The following is a 26,853-nucleotide window of genomic DNA, read 5'->3' as shown; positions in this document are numbered from 1 at the left end:
GTCTTGGAATGGAACCCAGGGGCATTTGACCTCTGAGCTACACCCCCTGCCCTATCTTTTTATCCTTTATTTTGAAACCGGGTCTCACTGTGTTGCAGAGGGCCTCACTAAGTAGCTGAGGCTGTCCGCGAACCGTGATCCTCCAGGTCTCAGCCTCCCGAATGCTGAAATTACAAGCATGAACCACCACGCCGGGCTTCCAGACCTATTTTATAATTTTTATTTGGAAACAGGGTCTCCTAAACCAGCAAGGCTGGCTTCAAACCTGAGGGATCCTGCTGTCTCCGCCTCCCAAGCCCAGGGATTACAAGGGTGTGCCACCATGCCCAGCATTTTTTTTTTTATTGCAGTACTGGGTTGAAACCCAGGGGCATTCTACCTCTGAGCGACACCCCCAGCCCTATTTTTTTTATTCTTTATTTTGAAACAGGGTCTCACTGAGTTGCAAAGGGCTTAAGTAGCTGAGGCTGGCTTCGAACCTGTGCAGTCCTTCTGTCTCAGCCTCCCAAACTCTGGGATTACAAGCATGCACCACCACGCCTGGCTTGGCATTCTACTTCTGTGCCACATCTCTAGCCCTACCTTTTATTCTTTATTTTATTTATTTTTATTTTTTATTTTTTGGTGGTACTGGATGTGGAACCCAGGGGCTTTTCTACCTTCGGACTACACTCCCAGACCTATTTTATAATTTATTTGGAAATAGGGTCTTCACTAAGTTGTGGAGGGTTTCACTAAGTAGCTGGGGTTGGCTGAAAACCTGTTATCCTCCTGTCTGAGCCTCCCAAGTACTACAATTACAAGTGTGGGCCACCACTTCTGGCTCCATTTTTATTTTTTATTTTGAAACAGAGTCTCATTAGGTTTTTGAATCTCACTAATTTGCTGAGGCTAATCTCGAACCTGCAATCCTCCTGTCTCAGCCTCTCAAGTACTGGGGTTATAAACGAACACCACCATACCCAGCTAATTTTTTATCTTGAAAGAGGGTCTTGGATGGGCATGCTAGAACATCTTATAGTCCCAGTACTTGGCTGGGTGTGGTGGCGCACGCTTGTAATCCCAGCATTCGGGAGGTTGAGACCGAAGGATCGCAGTTCGTGGACAGCCTCAGCTACTTAGTGAGGCCCTCTGCAACTTAGTGAGACCCGGTTTCAAAATAAAGAATAAAAAATAGGGTAGGGGGTATATCTTGGAGGTTGAATGCCCCTCAAAATAAATAAATAATAATCCCAGTACTTGGGAGGCTAAGACAGGAGAATGGCAGGTTTAAGGACAGCCTCAGCAAGTAGTGAAACTCTCATCACACTAGTGAGACCTTGTTTCAAAATAAAAATAAAATCTGGCTAGGGATGTAGCTCAGAGGTAGAATGTCCCTGAGTTCAATTCTCAGTTCCACAAAAACAAATAAGCAAATACATACATACATACATACATACATGCATAAAATAGGGCTGGGGGTGTATCTCTGAGGTAGAAAGTAACTGGGTTCCATCCCCAGTATCACCAAAAAGGGGGGGGGGAGAGAAGAAAAGAAAAGAAACAGGGTCTCGCTAAATTGCTGAGGGTCTAGCCGGGCGTGGTGGCCCACGCTTGTAATCCCCAGGCTTGGGAGGCGGAGACAGGAGGATCGCGCAAGTTCGAAGCCAGCCTTGCTGGCTTAAGAGACCTTGTTTCCAAATATAAAATACGTCTGGGAGTGTAGCCCAGAGGTAGAAGGGTTCCATCCCCAGTACCACCAAAAAAGAAAAAAAAGAAAAGAAAGAAAGAAATAGAAAAAAATTGCTGAAGGTCTCACTAAGTCACTGAAGTTGGCCTTAAACCTAGATCTTCCTGTCTCAGCTTCTCAAGAACTAGGATTACAAGTATGCAACACCACGCCTGGCTTGGTATATTTCTCTTTACTTCTTTTGTGGCTGAGTGATAACTCTTTTCAACTTGATTTCCATGACCAGTGTTTTAGATGTGCTGGGGGCATGAGGCCGGGTCTCAGTGCCTGAGATTGTCATCTGACCTGTTTCTCTCTCCATCTTTATAACTTGCAGATCTATCTTCTTCTGCAGTATCCCCACACCCTCCTCTGAAACACCATGTTCAACTCGATGACCCCACCGCCAGTCAGTAGCTATGTTGAGCCCTGCTGTCTTCGGCCACTCCCTGGTCAAGGGGCCTCCAGCATGGGGACAGAAGGTCAGTGTATTTACCAATCTCTGTCCTTTAGGACTTGGTAGTTATCTCACCCAGCTCCAGGATCCTCTCAGCATCCCCGGCCCCATGCCAATTTCCTGTCTAGAGAAAGATTTTTGACTCCGTGTCCTTTTTAGGCTTGGAGTCTGGGATCAGGTCTCACCTGAGGTTTCAAGGTGAGACCGGTGTCTTTGATTCCCATCCTCCGCTCCAGCTCGCATTCTTTTCTAGGACTGTCTAGTCTGCCTTTCTGCCACCAAAGCAACCTCATGTCAGGCCCCCCCAGCTACGGACCAGCCAGAGAGACCAACAGCTGCACCGAGGGTGAGGCTCAGGCAACACCTCTTCCCTCACTGCCCCTCTGGGACTCATTCCAAAGGAGAGAGCGGGAGGGCAGGGATTTAACTTGGAGGAGGAAATGCTCAGAGATGTGAGGAGTCTGAGAACAATCGAGTCGTTGGTTACAGATGGGATCCGTAGGGCAAAGCAGAGTCCAGTATCATTTTTTTTTTTTTTTTTTTGCTGAAAGTCAGGACCATATCTCTTTTCCATATCTATCTCCTCTGACTCCTGCCCCAGGGCCACTCTTTCCTACTCCCCGGAGTACGGTCAAATTGACTAAGAAGCGGGCACTCTCTATCTCACCTCTGTCGGACGCCAGCCTGGACCTGCAGACAGTTATCCGAACTTCACCCAGCTCCCTGGTGGCCTTCATCAACTCCCGTTGCACATCTCCAGGAGGCTCTTATGGCCATCTCTCCATTGGCACCATGAGGTACAGATAGCCCCAGCCCAAGAGGCCCCTAAGACTCCTTCTGGAACACATTAAGGCATGATGGTGCACACTTGTAATCCCAATACTTGGGAGGCTGAGACAGGAGGATCACAGGTTTGTGGATAGCCTCAGCTACTTAGTGAGGCCTCTGAAACTTCATGAGACCTTGTTTCAAAATAAAAGAATAAAAAATAGTGCTGAGGGGGGTGTAGCTTGGAGATAGAATGCCCTTGGGGTCAATCCCCCGTACTGCAAAATAATAATTAATAATAATAATAATAATAATAATAATAATGATAATGAATTTTAAAATAGTGCTGGGGGTGTAGCTCAGAGGTAGAATGCCTTAGAATTCAATCCCCGGTAACACACACACACACACACACACACACACACACACACACACACACACACAGAAGCCTTAAGCCTTCCAAACTCCCAAACCAATTTGAATCTTTATCGCTACTTCAGAGGTTTTGAAATCCTCCTCATAACTTCCCTGGGGATGCCTCACCAAGCTTCTCAGAAACACTAGCTGAGTGCGGTTGCACGTACTTGTAATCCTAGTACTTGGGAGGCTGAGACAGGAGGATTGCAGGTTTGCGGCCAGCCTCTGCTACTTAGGGATGCCCTTTGACACTTAGTGAGAACCTGTTTCAAAAAATAAAGGCCGGGCGTGGTGGCGCACGCTTGTAATCCCCGCGTTTGGGAGGCAGAGACAGGAGGATCGCGCAGGTTCGAAGCCAGCCGCGCTGGTTTAGGAAACCCTGTTTCCAAAAATAAAATAGGTCTTGGAGTGTAGCCCGGAGATAGACGGGCTTCCAGGAACCCCAGTACCACCAAATAATAAAAAAAAATAATAATAATAATAAAATAAAGAATAGCCGGGCATGGTGGCACACGCTTGTAATCCCAGTACTTGGGAGGCTGAGACAGGAGGATTGCAGATTCGAGGACAGCCTTAGCAATTAGTGAGACTCTCATCAACCTCGTAAAACCCTATTTCAAAATAAAGAATAAAAGCCGGGCGTGGTGGCACGCACTTGTAATCCCTGCGCTTGGGAGATGGAGACAGGAGGATCGCGCAGGCTTGAAGCCAGCCTCTCTGGCTTAAGACCCTGTTTCCAAATAAAAATATAAAATAGATCTAAGAGTGTAGCCCGGAAAAGGGCTCAATCCCCAGTCCCACCAAAAAAAGAAAAAAGAAAAAAAAAATCAGGCTGGGTATGTAGCTCAGAGGTAGAATGTCTCTGGGTTCAATCCCTAGCACTGCAATAAATAAATAAATAAATAAATAAGCCCTCTAAATAGTCCAAGGACTCCTGACACTTTGTCTTCAGCCACCTCTTCTCCTTTGCAGCCCATCTCTGGGATTCCCACCCCAGATAAATCATCAAAAGGGGCCCTCACCTTCCTTTGGGGTCCAGCCCTGTGGTCCTCATGACTCTACTCGTGGTGGGATGATGTCACATCCTCAGTCCCGGGGACCCCTCCCAACTTGCCAGGTGAGAACTCACATATTGCTGCACAAGGTGGGTGGCAGGCAGACTTTACAGGGGAAAGGTGAAGGAAAGACAGAGGATATAAAAATTTTCAGCACTAGAAAAGTAGAAGGATGGGTGCTGGGGGTTCACCCCTTGGGGCTGACTCAGACTCTACCAGATGAGATCTCATCTTTTCATCAGCCCATCCACCAGTGCTGTCTGAAGAGGAAGTCCCTTCCACTCTAGGACTTTCTGCTTTTTGGGTGGCCACCTGGGGCAGGAAGACCTAGCTGGGCTCCCTCTTTCTTTTTCCTACTTGTATCCTAATGGCCTTTACCTCTTTCCTGGAGAAGCTAAAGTCGGAGCTGGACATGCTGGTTGGCAAGTGTCCGGATGAGCCCTTGGAAGGTGATATGTCCAGCCCCAACTCCACAGGCACACAGGTAAGGGGAGGCAGGGGGCTTTCCTTCCGGGACTTGAGCAAAACTAAAGCCGTCACCCAAGTGACCCTAAGATTCCCTCTCCTGTTCTAGGATCCTCTGTTGGGGATGCTGGATGGACGGGAGGACCTCGAGAGAGAGGAGAAGCCTGAGCCTGAGTCTGTGTATGAGACTGACTGCCGCTGGGATGGCTGCAGCCAAGAATTTGACTCCCAGGAGCAGCTGGTGCACGTGAGCTCCGGGGGTAACAGGAATACTGGCTGGAGTCTATAGGAAACTCTAAATGGGACATCAGGGGGTATGGCTGAGGGCAAGAGTCAAGGATATTGAGGTCAGTGGTTGAATGCTCAGCTGGGTAGGCAAAAGTTCAAAAGGTATAGCTTGCTGGGTGGCTCATGCCTGTAATTCCAGTACTTGGGATGCTAAGACAGAAGTATCACTGGTTCGAGACCAACCTCAGCAACTTAGCAAGACTCTCAACAACCTGGTGCGACACTGTTTCAAAATAAAAAGGGCTGGAGGTAGAATGCCCCTAGGTTCAATCTCCAGTAACACACACACCCCTGTAGCTTTGCTTTAGAAAACTAGAAGACCTGAGATGTGGGGTAATATCTCCCATGAAATAGGAGGAATAAGGGGGTGGAAGTCCTGTTCTGAGTTTCCAGGATATGAGAGGACCTTGGAGAGCCTCTGCATCTTCTCTCTCAGCACATCAACAGCGAACACATCCACGGGGAGCGGAAGGAGTTCGTGTGCCACTGGGGGGGCTGCTCCAGGGAGCTGAGGCCCTTCAAAGCCCAGTACATGCTGGTGGTGCACATGCGCAGACACACGGGCGAGAAGCCACACAAGTGCACGGTGAGGCACCCATTCCCAAGCCAAGTCCCTCCCTAACCGGGCTCCCCATGAAGGTAGGGTTCAAGGCAGACAAATGCCTTCATAGTTCCCTTCCTCTTTAAAAATAAAAATATTTATTTGTGACTGTGTTGGTATAAAGATGAACATATTGATAAAACAAATGGACCTAAAAGTTCATTTTTCCCCCTTTGATTTGAAAATAAAACATGTTTGTGGTTCCCTTCAAGTATTGTGGGCACTCAGTGCTGTGCCTAGCACTGTGCCGGGAGTAAGCCTTGCATCAAGGATAATACACTTGCATAAGTCTGTTCCCCACATAACCCCATTCTAGGACAGTGTAAGATCCCGCACAGGGAGGCCTGCTCGGGCCCAAGCAGCAGAAGTCCACTCCTTACCACCACGCCCCCTGCTTCTTTTCCTCCGGCTCTGGCCTACGCTTGTCCTCTAATTGTGGAAATTCTCCTGACCCCCAAAGCTTTCACATTTTGAGTTGTGGTCTCTGGTGCATGTCCCTTTGGAGATTTAGGGCTCCCTTAATCTCCATATTCTTCTGTCTGAGAGTTGTCATTTGACCCCCATATGTCCTCCAGTTTGAAGGGTGTCGGAAGTCTTACTCACGCCTCGAAAACCTGAAGACGCACCTTCGGTCGCACACGGGAGAGAAGCCATACATGTGTGAGCACGAGGGCTGCAGTAAAGCCTTCAGCAATGCCAGTGACCGTGCCAAGCACCAGAATCGAACCCACTCCAACGAGGTGAATGCCCAAACTGAGAGCCCCTCCCCCCTTGAGAAGCCACCTACCCGGGAGATTCCCCATAAGAAATCCCTTAGCTCAGCACCTACCTCACAGGGGAAAGCCCCCTTGCCCATGTAACCCACCCAGAGAAGGCCTGTCAGAAGCCAGAATTTCCACTTACCTCTCCTCTCGCCTCTAAACAGCCAAGAGACCTACCTCTAACTGCCCTGATCTAGAAAGGACCCCTGAGCTCTCCAACCCCCGAATTATGAGACCTCTTAGCTGTGGGTTCAGTTCATCTTTCCTAGGCCTACGTACCATAGTTTTCTTTCTTTCTTTCTTTCTTTCCTTTTTTTTTTTTTTTTTTTTTTTTTGGTACTGGGGATGGAACCCAGAAGCATTCATTCTATCTCCGAGCTACACACCTAGTTTTTGTTCTTTATTTTGAAACAAGATCTCACTGAGTTGCAGAGGGCCTCACTAAGTAGCTGAGGCTGTCCACAAACCGCAATCCTCCTGTCTCAGCCTCCTGAATGCTGGGATTACAAGAGTGTGTCACCATGCCTGGCTTTTTCTTTTCTTTTTGGAGTGCTAGGAATAAACCTAGTGGCATTCTACCTCCAAGTTATAGCCCCAGCCCTTTTAATTTCTTATTTGGAAACAGGATCTTGCTAAGTTGCTAAAGGCCTCACTAAGTAGCTGAGACTAACTTGGAACCTGTGATCCTTCTGTCTCAGACTCACTCCCAAGTACTGGGATTACAGGCCTGTGCCACCATGCTCGTCTCAGTTTTCTTTCTTTTTTATTTTATTTTATTTTATTTATTTATTTATGTATTTTGGCAGTACTGGGGATGGAACCCAGGGGCATTCTACCTCCAAGCTACACCTTCAGCCCTATTTTTTATTCTTTATTTTGAAACAAGGTCTCACTAAGTAGATGAGGCTGGCCTTGAACCTGGATCCTCCTGTCTCAGCCTCCCAAATCCTGGGATCACCAGGGTGCACCACCACCCCCGGCTTTTGTCTCGGTTTTCTTAATCCTCCCTAAGCCTTTCATATTTTAGTCCCACCCAAGGGCCCCCACCCTTCTTACTTCCTTGGGTGCTGGGTGTTCCCTCCAGGCCCCCTAGTCTCCAGCACTGCCCCCACTTCTGTATTCTTCTACTTTAATCCCTTGACCTGTTTCACCCCCCACTTAACAGAAGCCGTATGTGTGTAAGCTCCCTGGCTGCACCAAGCGCTACACAGACCCCAGCTCACTCCGAAAACACGTCAAGACGGTACACGGTCCCGACGCCCACGTGACTAAGCGACATCGAGGGGACGGCCCCTTTCCCCGGGCACCGTCCCTTTCCACAGTGGAGCCCAAGAGGGAGCGGGAAGGCCCTATCAGGGAAGAGAGCAGACTGACTGTGCCGGAGGGTGCTATGGTGAGCCACAGGCAACCCTGCCTCCATGCCCCAGCCTGTTCTACCTGTCTCGTCAAGTCCCTTCTGAACCATTTCCTCCCATACCCATACTCTTCTGTGGCCATTCTGCCTGTCTGCCATCCTGCTGCTGCTACTTAGAATACTCAGAATCTATGCATTTTAGAGTTGTTAATTATTTGATGAATTAGAAAAATTCTGTCAGATATACTGGTCCATGCCTGTAACCCCAGAACTTTGGAGGCTGAGACAGGAGGATTGCAGGTTCAAAGACAGACTCAGCAAGTAGTAAGACTCTTGGCAACCTAGCAAGACCTGTTTCAAAACAAAAAATTGAAAAAAAAACTGGGGGTGTAGCTTGGAGGTAGAATGTCCCTGGTTTCAATCCTGAGTACCCCACCAAAAAAAAAAAAAAATAAAAATAAAAATAAATAAATAAGCCGGGCGTGGTGGTGCACGCTTGTAATCCCAGCATTTGGGAGGCTGAGACAGGAGGATCGCAGTTCGCGGACAGCTTCAGCTACAAAACAAACAAACAGCCCTCATCTTTATGTAGCACTTAGTACTTTGTTTCAGGCATTTACGTGCATAATTTGATGTAATCCTCACAACAACTTCATGAGAAAGGAACTTGCTCTCCCCATATGTAGATGAGGAAACTCAGGCCCAGAGAAATTGCCCAAGTCACAGAACTAGGAACAAGACTTTGCACTCCACAGTCTGTGCTCTGGCCTAGGCCCATCTTTGTTCTTTCCTTTTTTGGTGGTGGTGGTGGGGGGGGCTTGGATTGAAGCCAGAGGCATTCTACCTCCAATCTATACCTTTAGCCCTTTGTATTTTTTTTCCTGAAACAAGGTCTCACTAGGTTGCTGAGGCTGTCTTTGAACCTGCAGTCCTCCTGTATCAGTCTCCCAAGTACTGGGATTATAGGCATGTACCACCACTCTGGGTCTGGCCTTCTGAAATGGCTCTCCTCTAGCTTGCCCCACCTCTTACTCACTCGCTCAGGCCACTGTATACCCGAGCATCTTCCCTAGACCCCAGGGCTCCCTGGGACACAGACTTCACCCACTCACCACAGTGAAGCTGTGGGGAAGGGAAGGGTGCCCCTTCAGCCCTCGTGTTCCCACAGAAGCCGCAACCAAGCCCTGGCGCACAGTCTTCCTGCAGCAGTGACCACTCCCCAGCAGGCAGCGCGGCCAACACAGACAGCGGCGTGGAGATGACTGGCAACGCAGGGGGCAGCACTGAGGACCTGTCCAGCTTGGACGAGGGGCCTTGCATTGCTGGCACTGGACTATCCACTCTCCGCCGCCTTGAGAACCTCAGGCTGGACCAGCTGCATCAGCTCCGACCAGGAGGGCCCCGGGGTCTCAAACTACCCAGCTTGACCCACACCGGTGAGATCTAAGTGTGGGAGGTTTTGCTGGGCTGAGAACTGGACCTGCCCTGAGGTCAGGAGATCACTCTTTAGGGCTGCCATATACACCTTTGTACGATTAGAAATAAGGTCTCCCAGCTGGGCGTGATGGCACACGCTTGTAATCCCCGCGCTTGTAAGGCTGAGACAGGAGGATCGCACAGGTTCAAAGCCAGCCTTAGCTGGCTTAAGAGACCCTGTTTCCAAATAAAATATAAAACAGGTCTGGGAGTGTAGCCCGGAGGTAGAAGGCCCCTGGGTTCCATCCCCAGTACCACAAAAAAAAAAAAAAAGAAAGAAAGAAAAAGAAAGAAAGAAAGAAAGAAAGAAAGAGAGAAAGAAAGAAAGAAAGTTTCCCTTCCTTAAGACATTTTTCCAGCCAGGTGTGGTGACGCACGCTTGTAATCCCAGTACTTGGGAGGCTGAGAGAAGAGAATCGCTGTTCTCAGACAGCCTCAGCTACTTAGTGAGGCCCTCCGCAATTAGTTAGACCTTGTTTCAAAATAAAGCATTAAAAAAATAGGGCTAGGGTATAGCTCAGAGGTTGAATGCCTATAGGTTCCATCCCCAGTACCACACAAAAAAGACACTTATACCTCCATCCTTCAAAGTCTCAGGCATTCAGATGTGCAGCGTCTGTGATGAGAATGCTGTTCCCAAGGACTGTGCAGTGCACAACCTGTGTGACTGTCCACAGTGAATCCCTGGTGACCTCGAAGGCCGGAAGTAGAAGACAGAATGGAGTGGTTAGGGTTAAGGAGCCTAGGAGTCCTAGGTCTCTCTGACCATCCTGCCTTTGCTTGCAGGCACCCCTGTGTCCCGTCGTCTGGGCCCCTCAGTCTCTCTTGACCGCCGCAGCAGCAGCTCCAGCAGCATCAGCTCTGCCTACACCGTCAGCCGCCGCTCCTCCCTGGCTTCCCCTTTCCCTCCTGGTTCCCCTCCAGAGAATGGGGCATCCTCCCTTCCTGGCCTCACTCCAGCCCAGCACTACCTGCTCCGGGCAAGATACACTTCGGCCAGGGGGGCTGGTACACCACCCACAGCAGCACCCAGCCTGGATCGCATGGGAGGCCTTCCAGCACCTCCCTGGAGGAGCCGAGTCGAGTATCCAGGATACAACCCCAATGCGGGGGTCACCCGCAGGGCCAGTGACCCAGCCCGGGCTGCTGACCGCCCCGCTCCAGCCAGAGTCCAGCGTTTCAAGAGCCTGGGCTGTGTCCACACGGCCCCTACCATGGCAGGGGGAGGACGGAACTTCGATCCCCACCTCCCAAGCTCTGTCTATTCACCACAGCCCCCCAGCATCACTGAAAATGTCGCCATGGATATCAGAGGGCTACGGGAGGAGCCAGAGGCTGGAACTTCCATGATGGGCAGTGGGCTGAACCCTTACATGGACTTCTCATCTGCGGAAACTCTGGGATATGGGGGACCTGAGGGAGCAGCAGCTGAGCCCTATGGAGCTAGGGGTCCAGGTTCCCTGCCTCTCGGGCCTGGTCCACCCAGCAACTTCGGCCCCGGCCCCAGCCCCTGTCCCCAGCAGGTACCGTATCCTGACCCTACCCCAGAAACATGGAGCGAGTTCCCTTCCCATTCTGGGCTGTACCCAAGCCCCAAGGCTCCAGGTGGAGCCTATAGCCAGTGTCCTCGACTTGAACATTACGGACAAGTGCAGGTCAAGCCAGAACAAGGGTGCCCAGTGGGGACTGACTCCACGGGACTAGCAACCTGCCTCAACGCCCACCCCAGGGAGGGGCCCCCATGCCCACAGCCTCCATTCTCTCACTACCCCCAGCCTCCTCCTCCCCAGTATCCCCAGTCAGGTCCCTATCCCCAGCCACCCCCTGATTATCTTCCTTCAGAACTCAGGCCTGGCCTGGAGTTTGAGCCCCCTGCTCCGTCCACAGGACAGCTCAAGGCTCAGCTGGTCTGTAATTATGTTCAGTCTCAGCAGGAGCTGATGTGGGAGGGTGGGGGCAGGGCAGAGGCCCCAGCCCAGGAACCTTCCTACCAGAGTTCCAAGTTTCTGGGGGGTGCCCAGGTTAGTCCCAACCCTGCCAAAGCACCAATGGCCACATATGGACCTGGCTCTGCACCCAACCTGCCCAGTCACAAGTCGGGCTCCTACCCTACTCCTCCGCCGTGCCATGAAAACTTTGCAGTAGGGGCAAACAGGGCTTCCCATAGGGCTGCAGCACCACCCCGGCTTCTGCCTCCCTTGCCCACATGCTACGGACCCCTCAAGGCAGGGGGCAGCAACCCCAGCTGTGGCCATCCTGAGGTGGGCAGGCTGGGAGGAGGCCCTGCCTTGTACCCTCCACCTGAAGGGCAGGTGTGTAATCCCCTGGACTCTCTTGACCTTGACAACACTCAGCTGGACTTTGTGGCTATTCTGGATGAGGCCCAGGGACTGAGTCCTCCCCCTTCCCAGGATCAAGGTGGCAGCTCTGGACACTCCCCACCTCCCTCTGGGCCTCCGAACATGGCTGTGGGTAACATGAGTGTCTTACTGGGATCCCTGCCTGGGGAGACGCAATTTCTCAACTCTAGTGCCTAAAGGGTGGGGAATCCCATCCATCAGATCTGCATTTTTTAAGGCTCCAGTCCCTCCCTAGGGATGGAAGGCTCGGGCTGGAGGCTGTATTTAGTCTGTATGTTTGGGGGAGGATTTTGATAATGACACTGATTCCTGACAATAAAGGAACAGCATCAGAAAGAACTGCTTTATGTGTTATTTGGGGGAGGGGGCCAGCAGAGGTGAGGGTTCACTTTTCAGAGAGCTCTTTTACCCAACCCCAACCCTTCAGGTCAGATTCAGAAAGATGGAATGGGATTTGAAACAAAATTTACAGGATGTCTTTGAAGCAGAACATCCTACTACCCACCCCCCCAAGAGGCTAGCTCACAGAGCACTGAAAACTGGTTCTTCTTTCTTGCCGGTCAGGGGAAGAGGCTGGCGAAGTCGGTGAGCATCAGCTGGACCAGCTCCCCAGGGTAGAGCACATGGGCTGCAGGGTCCGATGTCTCCTGCTCTGGCCGAAAGATGGTTGGTCCAAACACAATTCCCAGGTTATAGGGAGTCATGCGGTTCTCATCTGAGTGTGCTATCACCCTGGGGACAAAGCCAATGGAAGGGGAAATAAGGCAACAGCTCTCCATCTCAATCAATCTAACCCTAAAATGTTTGCGCATGGAAGGGCTTGCTCACGGATCCCTCCATGTGGTGGCTGAAGGAACCAAGAACAGAGAGCCTCAGGAGAGGAGAGAAAGAGCAGTGGAGAGACCCTGAAAATACAACCTGGCAATGTAACTATCTGATCCCCTGCTTCAGGGATGGCCCCTAGAGTCTTTTGATGACCAATTTGGAGGTTTTAATTCAAATGGCCATCCTACCGGGTATGGTGGCACAGGCTTGTAATCCCAGTACTTGGGAGGCTGAGAAAGGAAAATTGCAGGTTCGAGACCAGTCTCAGAAATTTAGCGAGACTCTCAGCAACCTAGAAAAACCCTGTTTCAAAACAAAAAATAAAAAGGGCTGGGGGGTACAGATTGGAGGTTAGAATATTCCTGGGTTCAATTCCCAATACTGAAAAAAAAATAGGTCTGGGAGTGTATTTTGTGTGTGTGTGTGGTACTGGGCGTGGAACCCAGGGGACTTTCTACCTCCAGGCTATACTCCCAGACCTATTTTATATTTTACTTGAAACAGGGTCTCACTAAGTTGCCGAGAGCCTAAGTAGCTGAGGCTGGCTTTAAACCTGTGTGATCCAACTGTCTCAGCCTCCCAAGCACACGTCACCACGCCCAGCTTTTGGGAGGTGTATCTTGGAGGTAGAATGCCCCTAGGTTCAATCCCTAGTGGCAAAAAAATATGAATAAATAAATAAATAAACATAGGGAAGAGGTATAACTTAGAGGTAGAATGCCCAGGGGTTCAACTCCCAGCACTAAATAAATAAATAAATAAATAAATAGATATTATTTTAGCCGGCATGGTGGTGCACCCTTGTAATCCCAGTACTTGGGAGGCTAAGACAGGGTTCGAAGCCAGTCTCAACTACTTAGTGAGGCTCTCAGCAACTTAGTGAAACCCTGTTTCCAAATAAAATATAAAACAGGCCAGGCATGGTAGCACACACTTGTAATCCCAGCATTTGGGAGGCTGAGACAGGAAGATCGCAATTAGAGGACAGCCTCAGGTACTTAGCGAGGCCCTTTACAACTCAGTGAGACCCTGTTTCAAAATTAAGAATAAAAAAAAAAAAAAAAAACAGGGCTGGGAGTGTAGCTGAGAGGTAGAATGCCCCTGGGTTCTATCCCCAGTACTGCAAAATAAAATAAAATAAGATATAAAATAGGTCTGGGAGTGTAGCCCAGAGGCAGAAGGCCCCTGGGTTCCAACTCCAGTACCACACACAAAAAAAATTATTTTCTACCTGTGTGTGCATTTGGTACTGAAGACTGAACTCAGAGTTCTGAGCTATACCTACTGCCCTCCCCCTTCTTTGTGGTACTGGGAAATGAACTCAGAGACATTCTACCTTTGAGCTATATCCCCAGCCGTATTTTTTTTCTTACTTGAAAATAGGATCTCACTAAGTTGATGAGAGTCTCACTGCTTGTTGAGGCTATCCTCAAATGTGTGATCCTCCTGTCTCAGCCTTCCTACTACTAAGACTTAAGATTATAAGTGTGTGCTACTATGCCTGGCTCCTTTCTTTTCCTTTTTTTTTTGCGGGTCTGAGGATGGAACCCATTCTACCTCCGAGCTACACCCCCCAACCCTATATTTTCTTTTCTTTTCTTCTCTTTCTTTCTTTCTTTCTTTTTTTATTTTGGTGGTACTAGGGGTGGAACCCAGAGGCTTTCTACCTCCAAGCTATACTCCCAGACCTTTTTTATACTTTATTTGGAAACAGGGTCTCACTAAGTTGCTGAGAGCCTCACTAAGTAGCTGAGGCTGGCCTCGAACCTGTGCGATCCTCCTGTCTCAGCCTCCCAAGCGCGGGGATTACAAGCGTGCACCACCATGCCCGGCTTTTATTCTTTATTTTAAAACAGGGTCTCACTAAGTTGTGGAGGGCCTCACTAAGTAGCTGAGGCTGTCCCCAAACTGTGATCCTCTAGTCTCAGTCTCCTGAATGCTGGGATTACAAGGGTGCACCACCATGCCCAGCTTTTTTTTTTTTTTTTTTTTTCGGTACCCAGGGACATTCTACCTCAGAGCTACACTGCCAGCCCTATTTTTTATTCCTTATTTTCAGCTATTTAGTGAGGCTCTCAGCAACTTAGTGAGACCCTGTTTCAAAATAAAGTATAAAATAGGTCTGGGAGTATAGTCTGGAGTTAGAAAAGCCCCTGGGTTCCACCCCCGGTACCACAAATAAAATAAAAATTAAAATAAATAAAACAGGGTCTCCATAATTTTGAGGCTGTCCTTAAACCTCTGATTTTCCTGTCGCAGCTTCCCAAATATTGGGATTATAGGCGTGAGCCATCACACCCGGCTATCCAAAGGCTTCCATAAATCTGTGCTCACTAAACTTAGGTGCTTCCCTACCTCCACCCCACCTGAACAAAAGATATGTCACACTCCACCCTCCCCACAGGAACAAAGATGTTCAGTCTTTCCAACCTGCATAAATGCTCCAGGAGGTATCGCAGAGTGTCGTGGTTGGGCTTTGGCATTGAGCCTAATAGTTCTTGTATTTGAGAGAGGCGCTGCTCTGGTTCAGAAAGTGCTATAAAGTGATGGGAAGGGCATGGGAGTAAGGTTAGGAGAGGTGCTCGGATAGGGTGGGTAAATTCATTATTCGTTCCCTCGCTAATGGAAGACATTGTCCTTTCTTCCCTCCCTCCTTTTCCCTTTCTTTTTCTTTTTTCATTTTTTCTGTTGTGTTGGGGCTTGAGCTCAGGGCCTTGTACATGCTACATATGCATTTTGCCACTGCATTATACCTCCAGACCTAAGTTTTCTAGTCCTCCTCCTCCTCCTTCTTCTTCATCTCCTTCTTTGGGTGTGTGTGTGTGGTACTGGGGATTGAACCCAGGGATGTTCTACCTCTGAGCTACACAGAGTCTCACTATGTTGCTGAAAATCTTGCTAAGTTGCTGAGGTTATGCTCAAACCTGTAATCTCATTGTCTCAGCCTCCTAAATACTGGGATTATAGGGGTGTACCACCACTCTGCTCAAAGTTTTTTTATTTTATGGTACTGGGGATGGAACCAGGGGCCTTCTGGGTTATATTCATGGGTCTATTTTGTATTTTATTTGGAAACAGGGTCTCACTAAGTTACTGAGAGCCTCACTAAGTAAGCTGGCTTCGAACTTTCACAATCCTCCTGTCTCAGCCTCCCTAAATACTGGGATACAAGCGTGTGTTACCACACCCAGCTACAGCTTGCTTTTTTCCAGGTAGCTCATTTGCAGCTTCAGAGTTCTTTTCAACTCAGCCCTCTAAACATTCATCAAAGTTTCTTGGGCTGGGGAATATAGCACAGCAGTAGAGTGCTTGCTTAGACTGTGAGGCTCTAGGTTTAATCCCTAGCACCACCAAAACCAATCAAACAAAAGCAAACTTTTTTTTTTTTTTTTTTTTTTTTTTTTTGTGTGTGTGTGTGTGTGTGTGTGGTACTGGGGTTCCTGGAAGCCCTTCTACCTCCGGGCTACACTCCCAGACCTATTTTTACATTTTTATTTGGAAACAGGGTCTCCTAAGCCAGCGCGCACGGCTGGCTTCGAACCTATGCGATCCTCCTGTCTCTGCCTCCCAAGCGCGGGGATTACAAGCATGCGCCACCACGCCCAGCTAAAAAAGCAAACTTTAAACATACACAAATAGCTGGATATAGTGGTACACACTTGTAATCTCAGGACTTGGGAGGCTGAGACAGGAAGATCACAAGCTCGTGGCCAGCCTCAGCTATTTAGTGATGCCCTCTACAACTTAGTGAAACCCTGTTTCCAAATAAAGAATAAAAAATAGGGTTGGAGAGCATTCGGAAGGCTGAGACTGGAGGATCGCAGTTCGCAGACAGCCTCGGCTACTTAGTGAGGCCCTCTGCAACTCAGTGAGAACTGGTTTCAAAATAAAGAATAAAAAAATAGAGCAGGGAGTATAGCTCGGAGGTCGAATATTCCTGGGTTCCATCCCCAGACCTCCCCCCCTCCACACACACACAAAAATAGGGTTGGGGGTGTAGCTCAGAGGTAGAATGCCCCTGGGTTCCATCCCCTGTAATGAGAAAAAAGAAACACACACACACACACACACACACACACACACACACACACACACAAGCCAGGAATGGTGGAGCATGCTTGAAATTTCAGTAGTTGGGAGGCTGAGATAGGAGAATTGCAGGTTCAAAGACAGCCTCAGCAAGTAGTGAGACTCTCATCAACCTTGTGAGACCCTGTTTCAAAATAAAAATAAAATAGGCCTGGGGGTATAGCTCAGAGTTAGAATGCCCCTGGGTTCGATCCCAAATGCCACAAACACACACACACACACATAATCTCTATTTCCTATTCCCCCTATATCAAGGGTGTTGCCCAAAGCCCCCAACCCTTACCAAGAGCAGCACGAAAATGGGGCAGCAGTAGTGGGGGCACCAGAGGCTGGGGTAGCTCCCGGAGAAAGAGCTTCAGGGCTCCGGTGACCACGTGAATATCATCCCATTCAGCACTGTCCAAATCTAATCGGCCCTCTAGAGAGAAAGGGAGGTCAGTGGGCTCAGGAAGGCCAGAGAGACCCAGGAATTTTTGAGAAATCCCGTCAAAGCAGACCACAGGAATTCCACAGGGGTCTATGGTGGGGCAGGAAACCAAAAGAGGGGATGGGGACACGTTTCCCAGGAGCGGGACATGGGGGAAACCCGTGGAGAGCAAGAAGGGTATAGGAAAATTTTAAGGGATCTGAGGGGCCTTCTCTGTAAGTACCTTGTCCTGGCTGTTGTGGAAACATATACCTCCCGTCAGAGGTGACTGCTCGCTCTGCAATGTATGAGAAGAGCTGAGGCGCTAGGATGTGCAGCTCCAGGCAGAAACACTGTTCCAGCTCCCTCACTCAAACCACCCTCGTTTTGAGGCATGAAGTTAATGCCATTTGCCCACCAGCCTCCTCACCTCTGTCCACCAGAAAGCGAAGTTTCTGGACCACTGCCAAGTTTCCACTCACTCGGTAAATGCCATCCACACCTAGACCTGAGAGATAAGACAGGGAGCCGAAAAGGACTCAAAAGTGATATGAGGGCTGCTAGGGATCCGAGCAAGAAACAAGGATGGGGAGTCAGAAATTCTAGGCCTTGGCCAGCTTAAAGGGGAGATTCTGGGAAAATGACCTCTCTTGTCCACAGCAGCAATACAAAGACGCACGAAGTTGGGCACCGTGTCCCCTTCGCGCTGGCACAGGGATTCCAACTGGCAGCCGAACACCTGGTCTGGAGAGGCACAGAGCGAGTGGGATATCAGCGCCAGATAAGGTCTTCTCGGCACAGGTCTCCCCTCCACCCCAAGTGGGGCTGGCCATGCCACTGCTGCAACCCTGCTGCCCAATAATCAGGAGTAAATAGTATAATAGTGCAAACAGCAAAGAGGTCTCAGAAGACTGTGATCACAGTCTCAGAAGACTGTGATCTAGCTCTGGGAAGCTCCACTCCAAGTCTCCCGGGATGTTCTCATCCATGGAATGGACTGATGCCCAGATCAGGAGGACAAAAATGCTCACAAAACCACTAAAGTAGGCACGGAGGGGCAGGCCCAGCCGCCCTCCCGCACCTCGGATCAGACCGCGCTCCTGGAGGCTTTGCAAAGGCGGTCTCTTGGCAATAAGCCGCTTTAGCTTGTTCCGCACACGGTTCTGCTCATTGCCGTCTAGCCACCGACCTGGGAGGGAACAGGAGGAGTGAGAACGCGAGAGCTGAGCCAGCTCCAGGAGCCTCTCCGCGCTCCAGGCCACCCCCCTCCCCAGCCCGAGCCATACTGGAGCTCCGGCGGCCCGCGAGCCGCAGAAAAGGCTTGGCCACGGGTTCCGACTCCTCCTCTTCGTCCTCCCCGGCGCTCAGCTCCGCCAACTCCGCAGGTCCGGAGCCCGAGAGGCGCAGCTCCAGCGGATTCTCCCGGTCCTAGACGCAGGCAGCAGGTGGGCAGTGCAGAAGATTGGAAGAGAGAGGAGAGAGCCCTGCACCCCTAGCTCGACGCAGGGAGAGCCTAACCCGCTGTCGGGGCCTCACGTCCATCCCTCCCCTGGCCAGGACAGAACAGGACAGGACTGCAGAGCCCACAGCCTCCCGCACGCCTCAGTTCCTATGCTGCGCCCTGGGCTCGAGCCTCTCCCGGGTCTCCCACCCATCTAACCAACCGCTCGATGACCGCCCGCAGCGCGCGGTGCCAGGCTCGGAGCTCGGCCTCCTGGTCCGACTGCAGCAGGAACTCGTGGCCAGGGACAGTGCGGATCTGGGGGGCGGGAGGGTAAAGCTTTGGGTCAGCCGGGAGGAGCCTAAAAAGTTGAGAGGCTCAGCCGGAGACCCCGTCGAGAGGTTAGGGGCGTGCTCTCCAGTCGGGTGGAGCTTGGGGGACCAGCTTGGGGACGGGGACACTCACGTGCAGGACGTTGCGGCGGCTGGACAGGTGGCGGCCGTGCGCCAGGGCCGCCCCGCGCAGGTCCACGCTACTTTCGGGCCGGCTACCCGCTGGCCCCTGGCAATTAGGGGAGAAACTGAGGTGTGTTTTTTTTTTTTTTGTTTTTTGTTTTTTTCTCACGGTTTCCCCTCTCACCCAGTGGGTTTCCAAGAGGTGAGAGGCTTCCTCATTCCTTTACCTTCCTCTGAATCGCCCTCTCCTCCTCCCTCAGCGGCCAGAGGCCAGAAGAAGCAGCGCCCCCCAACCCTCCGGCACCCCCATCCCTCATCTCACCCAGCCTGAGGAGGACGCTGGTGGCGGAGGCGGCTCTCGGTAGAACATCAAGCTGTTGCCTGCCAACACCACCCAAGACGAGCCCCAGTTCTTCCTGTGGGGAGGAGGGGGCAGTGGCGGTAGGGAAAGGTCATTCTAGAGTCAGTCTTCAGCGAGTGCGCTCCTTACACTCTGCCATACCCAGGAGCTCTGGGCGAATTCCGGGTTCTCCTCACCTGAGCTTGCGACCCCCTTGGGCAATCTTGGTCACGTTGAGCAGGCCCGAGATTTCCACCTCCTGGGAAGGGAGCGTGTGGTATCTGTCAGCCACCCCGTGCTGCTCACCCTTCGCTTTCCCTAAGGGGTCTGGGTCTGCCAGGAGGTAGGTCCCTTAAGACGGAGTGGAGGGTGCGAGGGGCACCCTGGATAAGAGAGGATACTCAGAAAGAGGAAGAGCCCACACAAACTCCTTACTGGAGATTGAACTTCGGGGCTCGTATCTACCACTGAGCTACATCCCCAGCCCGTTTTGTCGTTTAACTTGAGACTGGGTCTGGCTAAGTTGACTGGGCTGGCTTCAAACTTCCCACCTTCCTGTCTCAGGCTCTCTAGGAGCTGGGATTGCAGGGTATGCCACCATGCCCTGCAGAGGAAGAAGTTTTTGACCAAAAGGAGTAGGGAGTGGGGCAGGGAGGGTCTTGGAGTCAGAGGACCAGAGAGACTCACGTGGGGGTCGTCCAGAAGCTGCGGCAGAGTTTGGTGGTGCCTCAAAGTTGGAGGCTGGTCTGAGGGGACAAGCTTCGAGGTGTGTTGGCTGATGCAGGGTGAACCCTGGGAGAGGGAGTGGAAGAAACAAGTGGAGGAGCCTTAAGTTTGGTGGCCCCCGGCTGTAGGAGGAAGAGGGGTCTGGATGTAAGTGAGAGGCAGGGACTGTGGTGGGATAATGGAGGAGAATCTTGCAAAAAGGAAAGTCAAAGTTGAAAAATGTTAGCTTTTTCTGCATGTTTTCAGAGGTAGGAGGGGCCTCACCTGTGGGTCGAGCAGTTCCAGGGTCTCTGTGTGAGACTCTGAGCCCTTTGTCTGAGGTTGTAGGACACCGTTGTCCCTGTTGAGGGCCTGTGTCCCCTCCATGGAGCCGGGGTTCTGTTTCAGAGAAGGGGGAGATAAAGCAATATCTAAATGTCACCTCAACCTGCTCTCAACACTTCTCACAATTTGTTGATTCTTCTAATATGAGAGTCCCAGAGAGAAAACACACTACCTTGGAGTTGAGTGGGAAAAAAAGAGATTGGGGGGACAATGAGAAAAGCCGGAGGGGAGATCTCACCGTATCTCGGGTGCGACTGCGGCGTGGGGGCTTCCAGGACTTGCAGCCAGTCCGTGAATTTATGTAGTAGCAGCGTCCAGAGCTGGGGTCCAGATGCTGCTCCCAGGAGTCCAGCCTCTGCAGCGGGGGGCATGCAGGGTCGGGGGGCGGGGACCGGGGACCGCCGCGAAGGTCTACCAGGTTACAGTACACAGGGGACTCTGACATGAGGAGCTGGGGTCCTGCCTGCCAGGAAAAGGAGGTTGTTATTGTCTTGTGCCCCTCTCCAATCGTCTCTGCCCCTCAATACCTCCTCCTCCTCATTTCCCCACCATTTTCTTACCACGAGCTCCAGGCCCCGGTGACCCAGGTACGGGGTAGAAACCCCAGTCCCCCGGCTGCTTTTTTTTTTTTTTTTTTTTTTTTTGATTCCCTCCCTCAGTCTTCTTTGCTTTTCTCTTCACTTCCGGTTGCCAACTTCCCTCCTCCCCCACCGCGCCCCCGCCTCAGGCCGCAGGAAAGGGGAACAGGCTTGTTGTTGGGGAGGGGTGAGGGGAGTGCCCCACCCTCACATCCTGCTGCGTGAAAGGAGAGGAGAGGGAGACCCTGCTAGGGGAGCAGTGAGGGAGGAGAGGCCATTTTCCATCCACTAGCAAGAAAGCAGGGGTAAGGCTGAGGCAGGACCTAAGAAGGGACTTGCTGGTGTCCCAGCTGGCAAAGACACACAAAGAAAAGCACAGCCTGCTGGCCTTTCAGCCCTTTTATCGTGCCGGGTTCCTTGTCCCTTCAGGGCCTCTGCCACTTGCTGTCCCCCCTCAACCTCTTAGTTTGCCTCTGGCCACCGCTTCCTCCTGTGTGCAGCGGCTTCTCAGGCCACTGTCCACTTCATGAGCTTGCCTTCCCAGCCTCATCAGTAGGAGGATTAGTTAGGGTCATCCTTTTGCGTGTGTGTGTGTGTGTGTGTGTGTGTGTGTGTGTGTGTGTGTGTAACTCGGTATGGAGCCCAGGGTCATTCTATCTCTTAGCTACATCCCCAGCCCTAGTTTTTATTCTTTAATTTTGAAAGAGTCTCACAGGGTTGCAAAGGGCCTCACTTGATCCTCCTGTCTCAGCTGTTTTGCTTATGTTTGTCACCCCTGGGGAAGTCCCTGGAGGGCTGTCTGTCCCTTTTGTGATTATGCCCAGAACAGGGCCTAGCTGTGGAGTCTGTTGACCCGGGACACTCAAAAGAAGGGCGGACTCACCCTTTTGGCCTCTGTCAGCAAGTCTTCCCCGGAGAGGGCTCTTCCACTGTGTCCTTCCTGGGGAGGCTTCAGGAGGCTGGGCCTCAAATTGGCAACACTGATACTTCTGCACATTTTGGGGGGAAGAGGAGGAGGCTGCTCAGATGTAGTCTGGTGTGCCTGAGACAGGTGCAGCTTTTCCAGGGAGCCATGAAACAACTTTGGCCCTGGAAGCAGAGAAATAGGGGGAGTGTGACCTTGGCTGGGTCTTCCAGGAGAACAGAGGGAGTCTGTGGAAAGAACTGGTGGCACACGCCTGTAATCCCAGCATTCCAGAGGCTGAGACAGGAGAATCGCTGTTTGCAGATAGCCTCGGCTACTTAGTGAGGCCTTGTTTCAAAATAAAGAAAAAACAAAATAGGGCTGGGGGGTTAGCTCAGAGGTAGAATGACTCTGGGTTCCATCCCCAGTAACACACACACACACAAAGCTGAGGCAGGGCATGGTAGCACACTGCCTATAATCCCAGTACTTGGGAGGTTGGGACCACAGGATCTCAGGTTCAAGGCTAGTCAACAGTAATTTAGTGAAGCCCTGTTTCTCTTTCTTCTTTCTTTCTTTCTTTCTTTCTTTCTTTCTTTCTTTCTTTCTTTCTTTCTTTCTCTCTCTCTCTCTTTCTTTCTTCCTCTTTCTTTCTTTCTTTTTTCCTCTTTCTTTCTTTCTTTCTTTCTTTCTTTCTTTCTTTCTTTCTTTCTTTCTTTCTGTGATACACAGGCAGTCTACCTCCGAACTATATCGCCAGCCGATTTTTTATTCTTTATTTTGTTTTTGTTTTTGGTGGTACTGGAGGTGGAACCCAGAGGCTTTCTACCTCTGGGCTATACTCCCAGACCCATTTTATATTTTATTTGGAAACAGGGTCTCACTAAGTTGCTGAGGTGGCTTCGAACTTGTGCGATTCTCCTGTCTCAGACTCCCAAGCATGGGGATTACAAGTGTGCACCACCACGCCCGGCTTTTATTCTTTATTTTGAAACAGGGTCTCAATAAGTTCTGGAGGTCCTCACTAAGTAGCTGAGGCTGGTGGAAAACTTGTATTCTGCTTGTCTCACCCTCCCAAGTATTGGGATTACAAGCATGCACCACCATACCCAGCTGAAATCCTGTTTCAAAAATGAAAAATAATAAAGCCAGGCATGGTGGCGCACACTTGTAATCCCTGCATCTGGGAGTCTGAGACCGGAGGATCATGGTTAGCAGACAGCTTTAGCTACTTAGACCCTTCGCAACTCAGTGAGACCTTGTTTCACAATAAAGAATAAGCCGGACTTGGTGGGGTATGCTTGTAATCCCCACGCTTGGGAGGCGGAGACAGAGGATCGTGCAGGTTCGAAGCCAGCTGCGCTGGCTTAAGAGACCCTGTTTCCAAATAAAAATATAAAAAATAGGTCTGGGAGTGTAGCCCAGAGGTAGAAGAACCCCAGTACCACCAAAAAAAAAAAAAAAAAAAAAAAAAAAAAAAAAAAAATGCCTCTGGGTTCCATTCCCAGATCTGCAAAAAAATACAAATTTAAAAAATTAAAAAATTAAAAATAGCTGTGTGTGGTGGTGCACACTTGTAATCCCTGCACTTGGGAGGCTGAGACAGGAGGATCACACGGGTTCAAAGCCAGCCTCAGCTACTTAGTGAGGCTTTCAGCAACTTAGTGAGACCCTGTTTCAAATAAAATATTAAAAAGGTCTGGGAGTATAGCCCAGAGGTAGAAAGCCTCTGGGTTCCACCCCCAGAACCACACACAAAAATAAATAAATAAAAATAAACTGGGCATGGTAGCATATGCTTGTAATCCCAGCATTTGGGAGGCTGAGACAAGAGGATCATGGTTTGAGGCCAGTCTCAGCTACTTAGTGAGGCCCTTTGCAACTCAATGAGACCCTGTTTCAAAATAAGGAATAAAAAATAGGGCTGGGAGTGTTGCTGGGAGGTAGAATGTTTCTTGGTTCCATACCAAGTACCACAAAAAAAAAAAAAGTAAAGAAAATGAAAAGTGTAAGCTGGGCATGGTGGCGCATGCTTGTAATCCCAGCATTTGGGAGGCTGAGACAGGAGGTTCGCGGTTCGCAGACAGCCTCAGCTACTTAGTGAGGCCCTCTGCAACTCAGACCCTGTTTCAAAATAAAGAATAAAAAATAGGGCAGGGGGTGTAGCTTGGAGGTCAAATGCCCCTGGGTTCCATCCCCAGACCCACGAAAGAAAGAAGGAAGGAAGGAAGGAAGGAAGGAAGGAAGGAAGAAAGAAAAAGAAAAGTGTGCCAGCTGTAGTGGGGCACACCTGTAATTCCAGCACTTGGGAGGCTGAGACAGGAGGATTGCAGTTCGTGGACAGCCGCAGCTACTTAGTGAGGCCCTTTGCAACTCAGTGAGACCCTGTTTCAAAATAAAGACTAAAAAATAGGGCTGAGAGTGTCACTCGGAAGTAGAATGCCACTGGGTTCTATTCCCAGTACTGCAAAAGAAAAAAGAAAGAAAACAAGACCTTGTTTCTAAATAAGAAAGAAAAACCAGGCTGAAAACCGGGCTGGAAGTGTACTTCACTGGATTCCTCACCACCAGTACCACAAAAAAAGAAAAAATTAATTAAAAAAAAATCCAGGTGTGGTGACACACACCTGTAATCTCAGTACATGGGAACTGAGACAAGAGGATTATAGGTTCAAGGACAATCTCAGCAAGTAGTGAGACTATCAACCTAGCAAGGCCCAGTTTTTTTATTTTTTTTGTGTGTGTGGTACTGTGGGTGGAACCCAGGGGCTTTTTTTTTTTTTAATTATCTCTGGGCTATACTCCCAGACCTATTTTATACTTTATTTGTAAACAGGGTCTCACCTAAGTTGCTGAGAGCCTCACTGAGTAGCTGAGGCTGGCTTCGAACCTGTGTAATCCTCCTGTCTCAGCCTCCCAAGCGCTGGGATTACAACTGTGTGCCACCACGCCCAGTTTCAAGACCCAGTTTTGAATTTTAAAAAAATTGACTGGGGGGTGTAAGTTGGATGCAGAATGCCCCTGTGTTCAATTTCCAGTACAAGTAAATAAATAAATAAATAAATAAATAAATAAATAAGCTGGGCGTGGTGGCACACGCTTGTAATCCCCGCGCTTGGGAGTCTGAGACAGGAGGACTGCACAGGTTCTAAGCCAGCCTCAGCTACTTAGTGAGGCTCTCAGCAATTTAATGAGACCCTGTTTCCAAATAAAATATATATAAAGAAAAAAAAGGTCAAGGAGTATAGCCTGGAGGTAGAAAGCCTCTGGGTTCCACCCCTGGTACCACCAAAAAAAAAAAAAAGAAAAGAAAAAAGAAATAGGGTGGAGGTGTAGCTCGGATATAGAATGCTGCCCCTGGGTTTCATCCCCAGTACTGCAACATAAGTAAGTAAGTAAGTAAGTAAAGTTTGGAGTGTAGCTCAGAGGGAGAACACCCCTAGTTTCAATCCCCCAGTACCAAAAAAGAAAGAAGAAAATTATATAAGCCAGGCATGGTGGCACATACCACTTTAGCAATCTAGCAAGACCCTATTTTTTTTTTTTTCTTCAGTAGTGGGGATGAAACCCAGGGGCAGCATTCTACATTCAAGCTACACTCCCACGGCTATTTTTTATTCTTTATTTTGAAACAGGGCCTCACTAAGTAGCTGAGGTTGTCTTTGAACCATAGTCCTCCTGTCTCAGCCTCCCAAAAGCTGGGATTACAAGCGTCCACCACCACGCCTAACTAAGACCCTGTTTCAAAACAAAAATTAAAAAAAAAAGGCTGGAGGCCTCCGAAGAGGTGGAATGCCTCTGCGTTCAATCCTTAGTACCACAAATAAACTTAAGTGACAAGAGACCTAGCCTTGGGACTAGGAAGGAAGGCAATCGGGTGGGGATGCCATCACAGGGCGATGAGTGATAGGCTGACTAGAGGGAGATAAGAAAAGGGATCCCACAGAAGCTTAGGTCAAAGGTGTGGGAGCACACATCTGCAATTCCATTCACTAAGGAGGCTGATGCAGGAGGATCACAAGTCCAAGGCTAGCCTCAGCCTCAGACTCAAAATAAAAAATAAGAGGGGGCTGAGCATGGTAGTGCATGCCACAAACAACAGCTTAGTGAGACCTCGTTTCAAAATTAAAAATGGGGGAGGCTAGGGATGTAACTCAAAGATAGAGCAATGCTGGGTTCAATTCCCCAGTACCACCAATAAATAAATAAATTGGAACTGGAGATGTAGCTCAGAAGTAGAGCACCCTGGGCCTGCGTCCCAGTACTACCAATAAATATATAAATAGGACTGGGGATGTAGTTCAGTGGTTGAGCAGCCCTGGGTTCAATTCCCAGTGCAAAAAAAGAAAAAAAAAATCCCCAAACCCAGGGAGTCAGGAAGGTAATGGGCAGGGCTCAGGGCTCACTCACCAGGAATCCAGAGGGATTGGCTGGGGGTAATGATAGTTGAGCTCTGGGAAGGGATGGACTCCTCTGTCATGTAGGCAGCTGGGACGAAGACGGGTCGAGAGGAGGAGGGTGCTCCCAGGCGCCTTGCCAACCACCAGTCTGAATTGGTCTTTCTAAGTAGGAGGAACCTGTCACCTTCAGCCAGAGACACCTGCTGCCCATCTGCTCCAGTATAAGTAAAGGCGTAGAGGGCACAGAGCTGAGATCCCCAAGAGGGGCTTCGGCGCCCCAGCCCTAGACTCCCCCGGGTACTTGGCCACCACCGGCCAGGCAGCATTGTGAGCAGCACCGTTACCTGTGGGAAAAAGAAGAGTTGGGGATAGAGAAGGAAAACGGACTGGCCTTCTCCAGGCAGAAGGACATGGTTCTAACAGCAGCACGAGCATGTGTGTGTGTGTGTGTGTGTGTGTGTGTGTGTGTGTGTGTGTGTGTGTTGAGAACAGGAGTCCTGGGGTAAGAAGACAGGGTGAAGTGGAGTGGAGGGCCTGGATGCGGGTCAGTGCAGGTTTTGGGGGCTGAGAACGTCTGGGTGATGTGTCTGATGAAGTGTACAAGGTGAGAGAGGATGTGGTCAGCAGGGCTGTATGGCCAGCGAGCAGGAAATCA

General features: G+C 50.1%; 2 protein-coding genes across 6 annotated transcripts; one reads left to right on the top strand and one right to left on the bottom strand.

Annotated features, from left to right (window-relative positions):
* Positions 1 to 2,090: 2,090 nt before the first annotated feature.
* GLI1 (GLI family zinc finger 1) lies at positions 2,091 to 11,887 on the top strand (the record flags this gene model as incomplete). 3 transcript variants are annotated; one of them, XM_080706259.1, is made up of 11 exons in its annotated part: positions 2,091 to 2,190; positions 2,419 to 2,511; positions 2,767 to 2,962; positions 4,323 to 4,467; positions 4,800 to 4,889; positions 4,980 to 5,117; positions 5,595 to 5,744; positions 6,335 to 6,499; positions 7,686 to 7,913; positions 9,046 to 9,310; positions 10,137 to 11,887. In XM_080706259.1, the coding sequence occupies 11 exons, from the start codon at positions 2,091 to 2,093 to the stop codon at positions 11,885 to 11,887; spliced, it is 3,321 nt and encodes a 1,106-aa protein (XP_080562385.1). The 3 variants fall into 3 exon arrangements, with proteins under 3 accessions (XP_080562385.1, XP_080562384.1, XP_080562386.1); XM_080706258.1 differs by having other exon boundaries at positions 9,043 to 9,310; XM_080706260.1 differs by lacking the exon at positions 2,419 to 2,511 and having other exon boundaries at positions 2,091 to 2,194; positions 2,792 to 2,962; positions 9,043 to 9,310.
* Positions 11,888 to 12,270: 383 nt separating this feature from the next.
* Positions 12,271 to 26,524, bottom strand: ARHGAP9 (Rho GTPase activating protein 9; the record flags this gene model as incomplete). 3 transcript variants are annotated; one of them, XM_080705926.1, is made up of 17 exons in its annotated part: positions 12,271 to 12,442; positions 14,966 to 15,071; positions 16,908 to 17,042; positions 17,275 to 17,328; positions 17,461 to 17,538; positions 17,676 to 17,774; positions 18,112 to 18,219; positions 18,317 to 18,458; positions 18,691 to 18,789; positions 18,937 to 19,032; positions 19,249 to 19,342; positions 19,464 to 19,525; positions 19,954 to 20,058; positions 20,257 to 20,370; positions 20,555 to 20,829; positions 21,774 to 21,983; positions 26,209 to 26,524. In XM_080705926.1, the coding sequence occupies 17 exons, from the start codon at positions 26,522 to 26,524 to the stop codon at positions 12,271 to 12,273; spliced, it is 2,265 nt and encodes a 754-aa protein (XP_080562052.1). The 3 variants fall into 3 exon arrangements, with proteins under 3 accessions (XP_080562052.1, XP_080562053.1, XP_080562054.1); XM_080705927.1 differs by having other exon boundaries at positions 20,555 to 20,779; positions 21,778 to 21,983; XM_080705928.1 differs by lacking the exon at positions 19,954 to 20,058 and having other exon boundaries at positions 20,555 to 20,779; positions 21,778 to 21,983.
* Positions 26,525 to 26,853: the final 329 nt, after the last annotated feature.

The sequence above is a fragment of the Muscardinus avellanarius genome (genome assembly GCF_963383645.1).
Source record: "Muscardinus avellanarius genome assembly, chromosome: 11".
Classification (NCBI taxonomy): Eukaryota; Metazoa; Chordata; class Mammalia; order Rodentia; family Gliridae; genus Muscardinus; species Muscardinus avellanarius.
The sequence above is the reverse complement of the archived record's forward strand: the minus strand, read 5'-3'. Positions and strand labels throughout refer to the sequence as shown.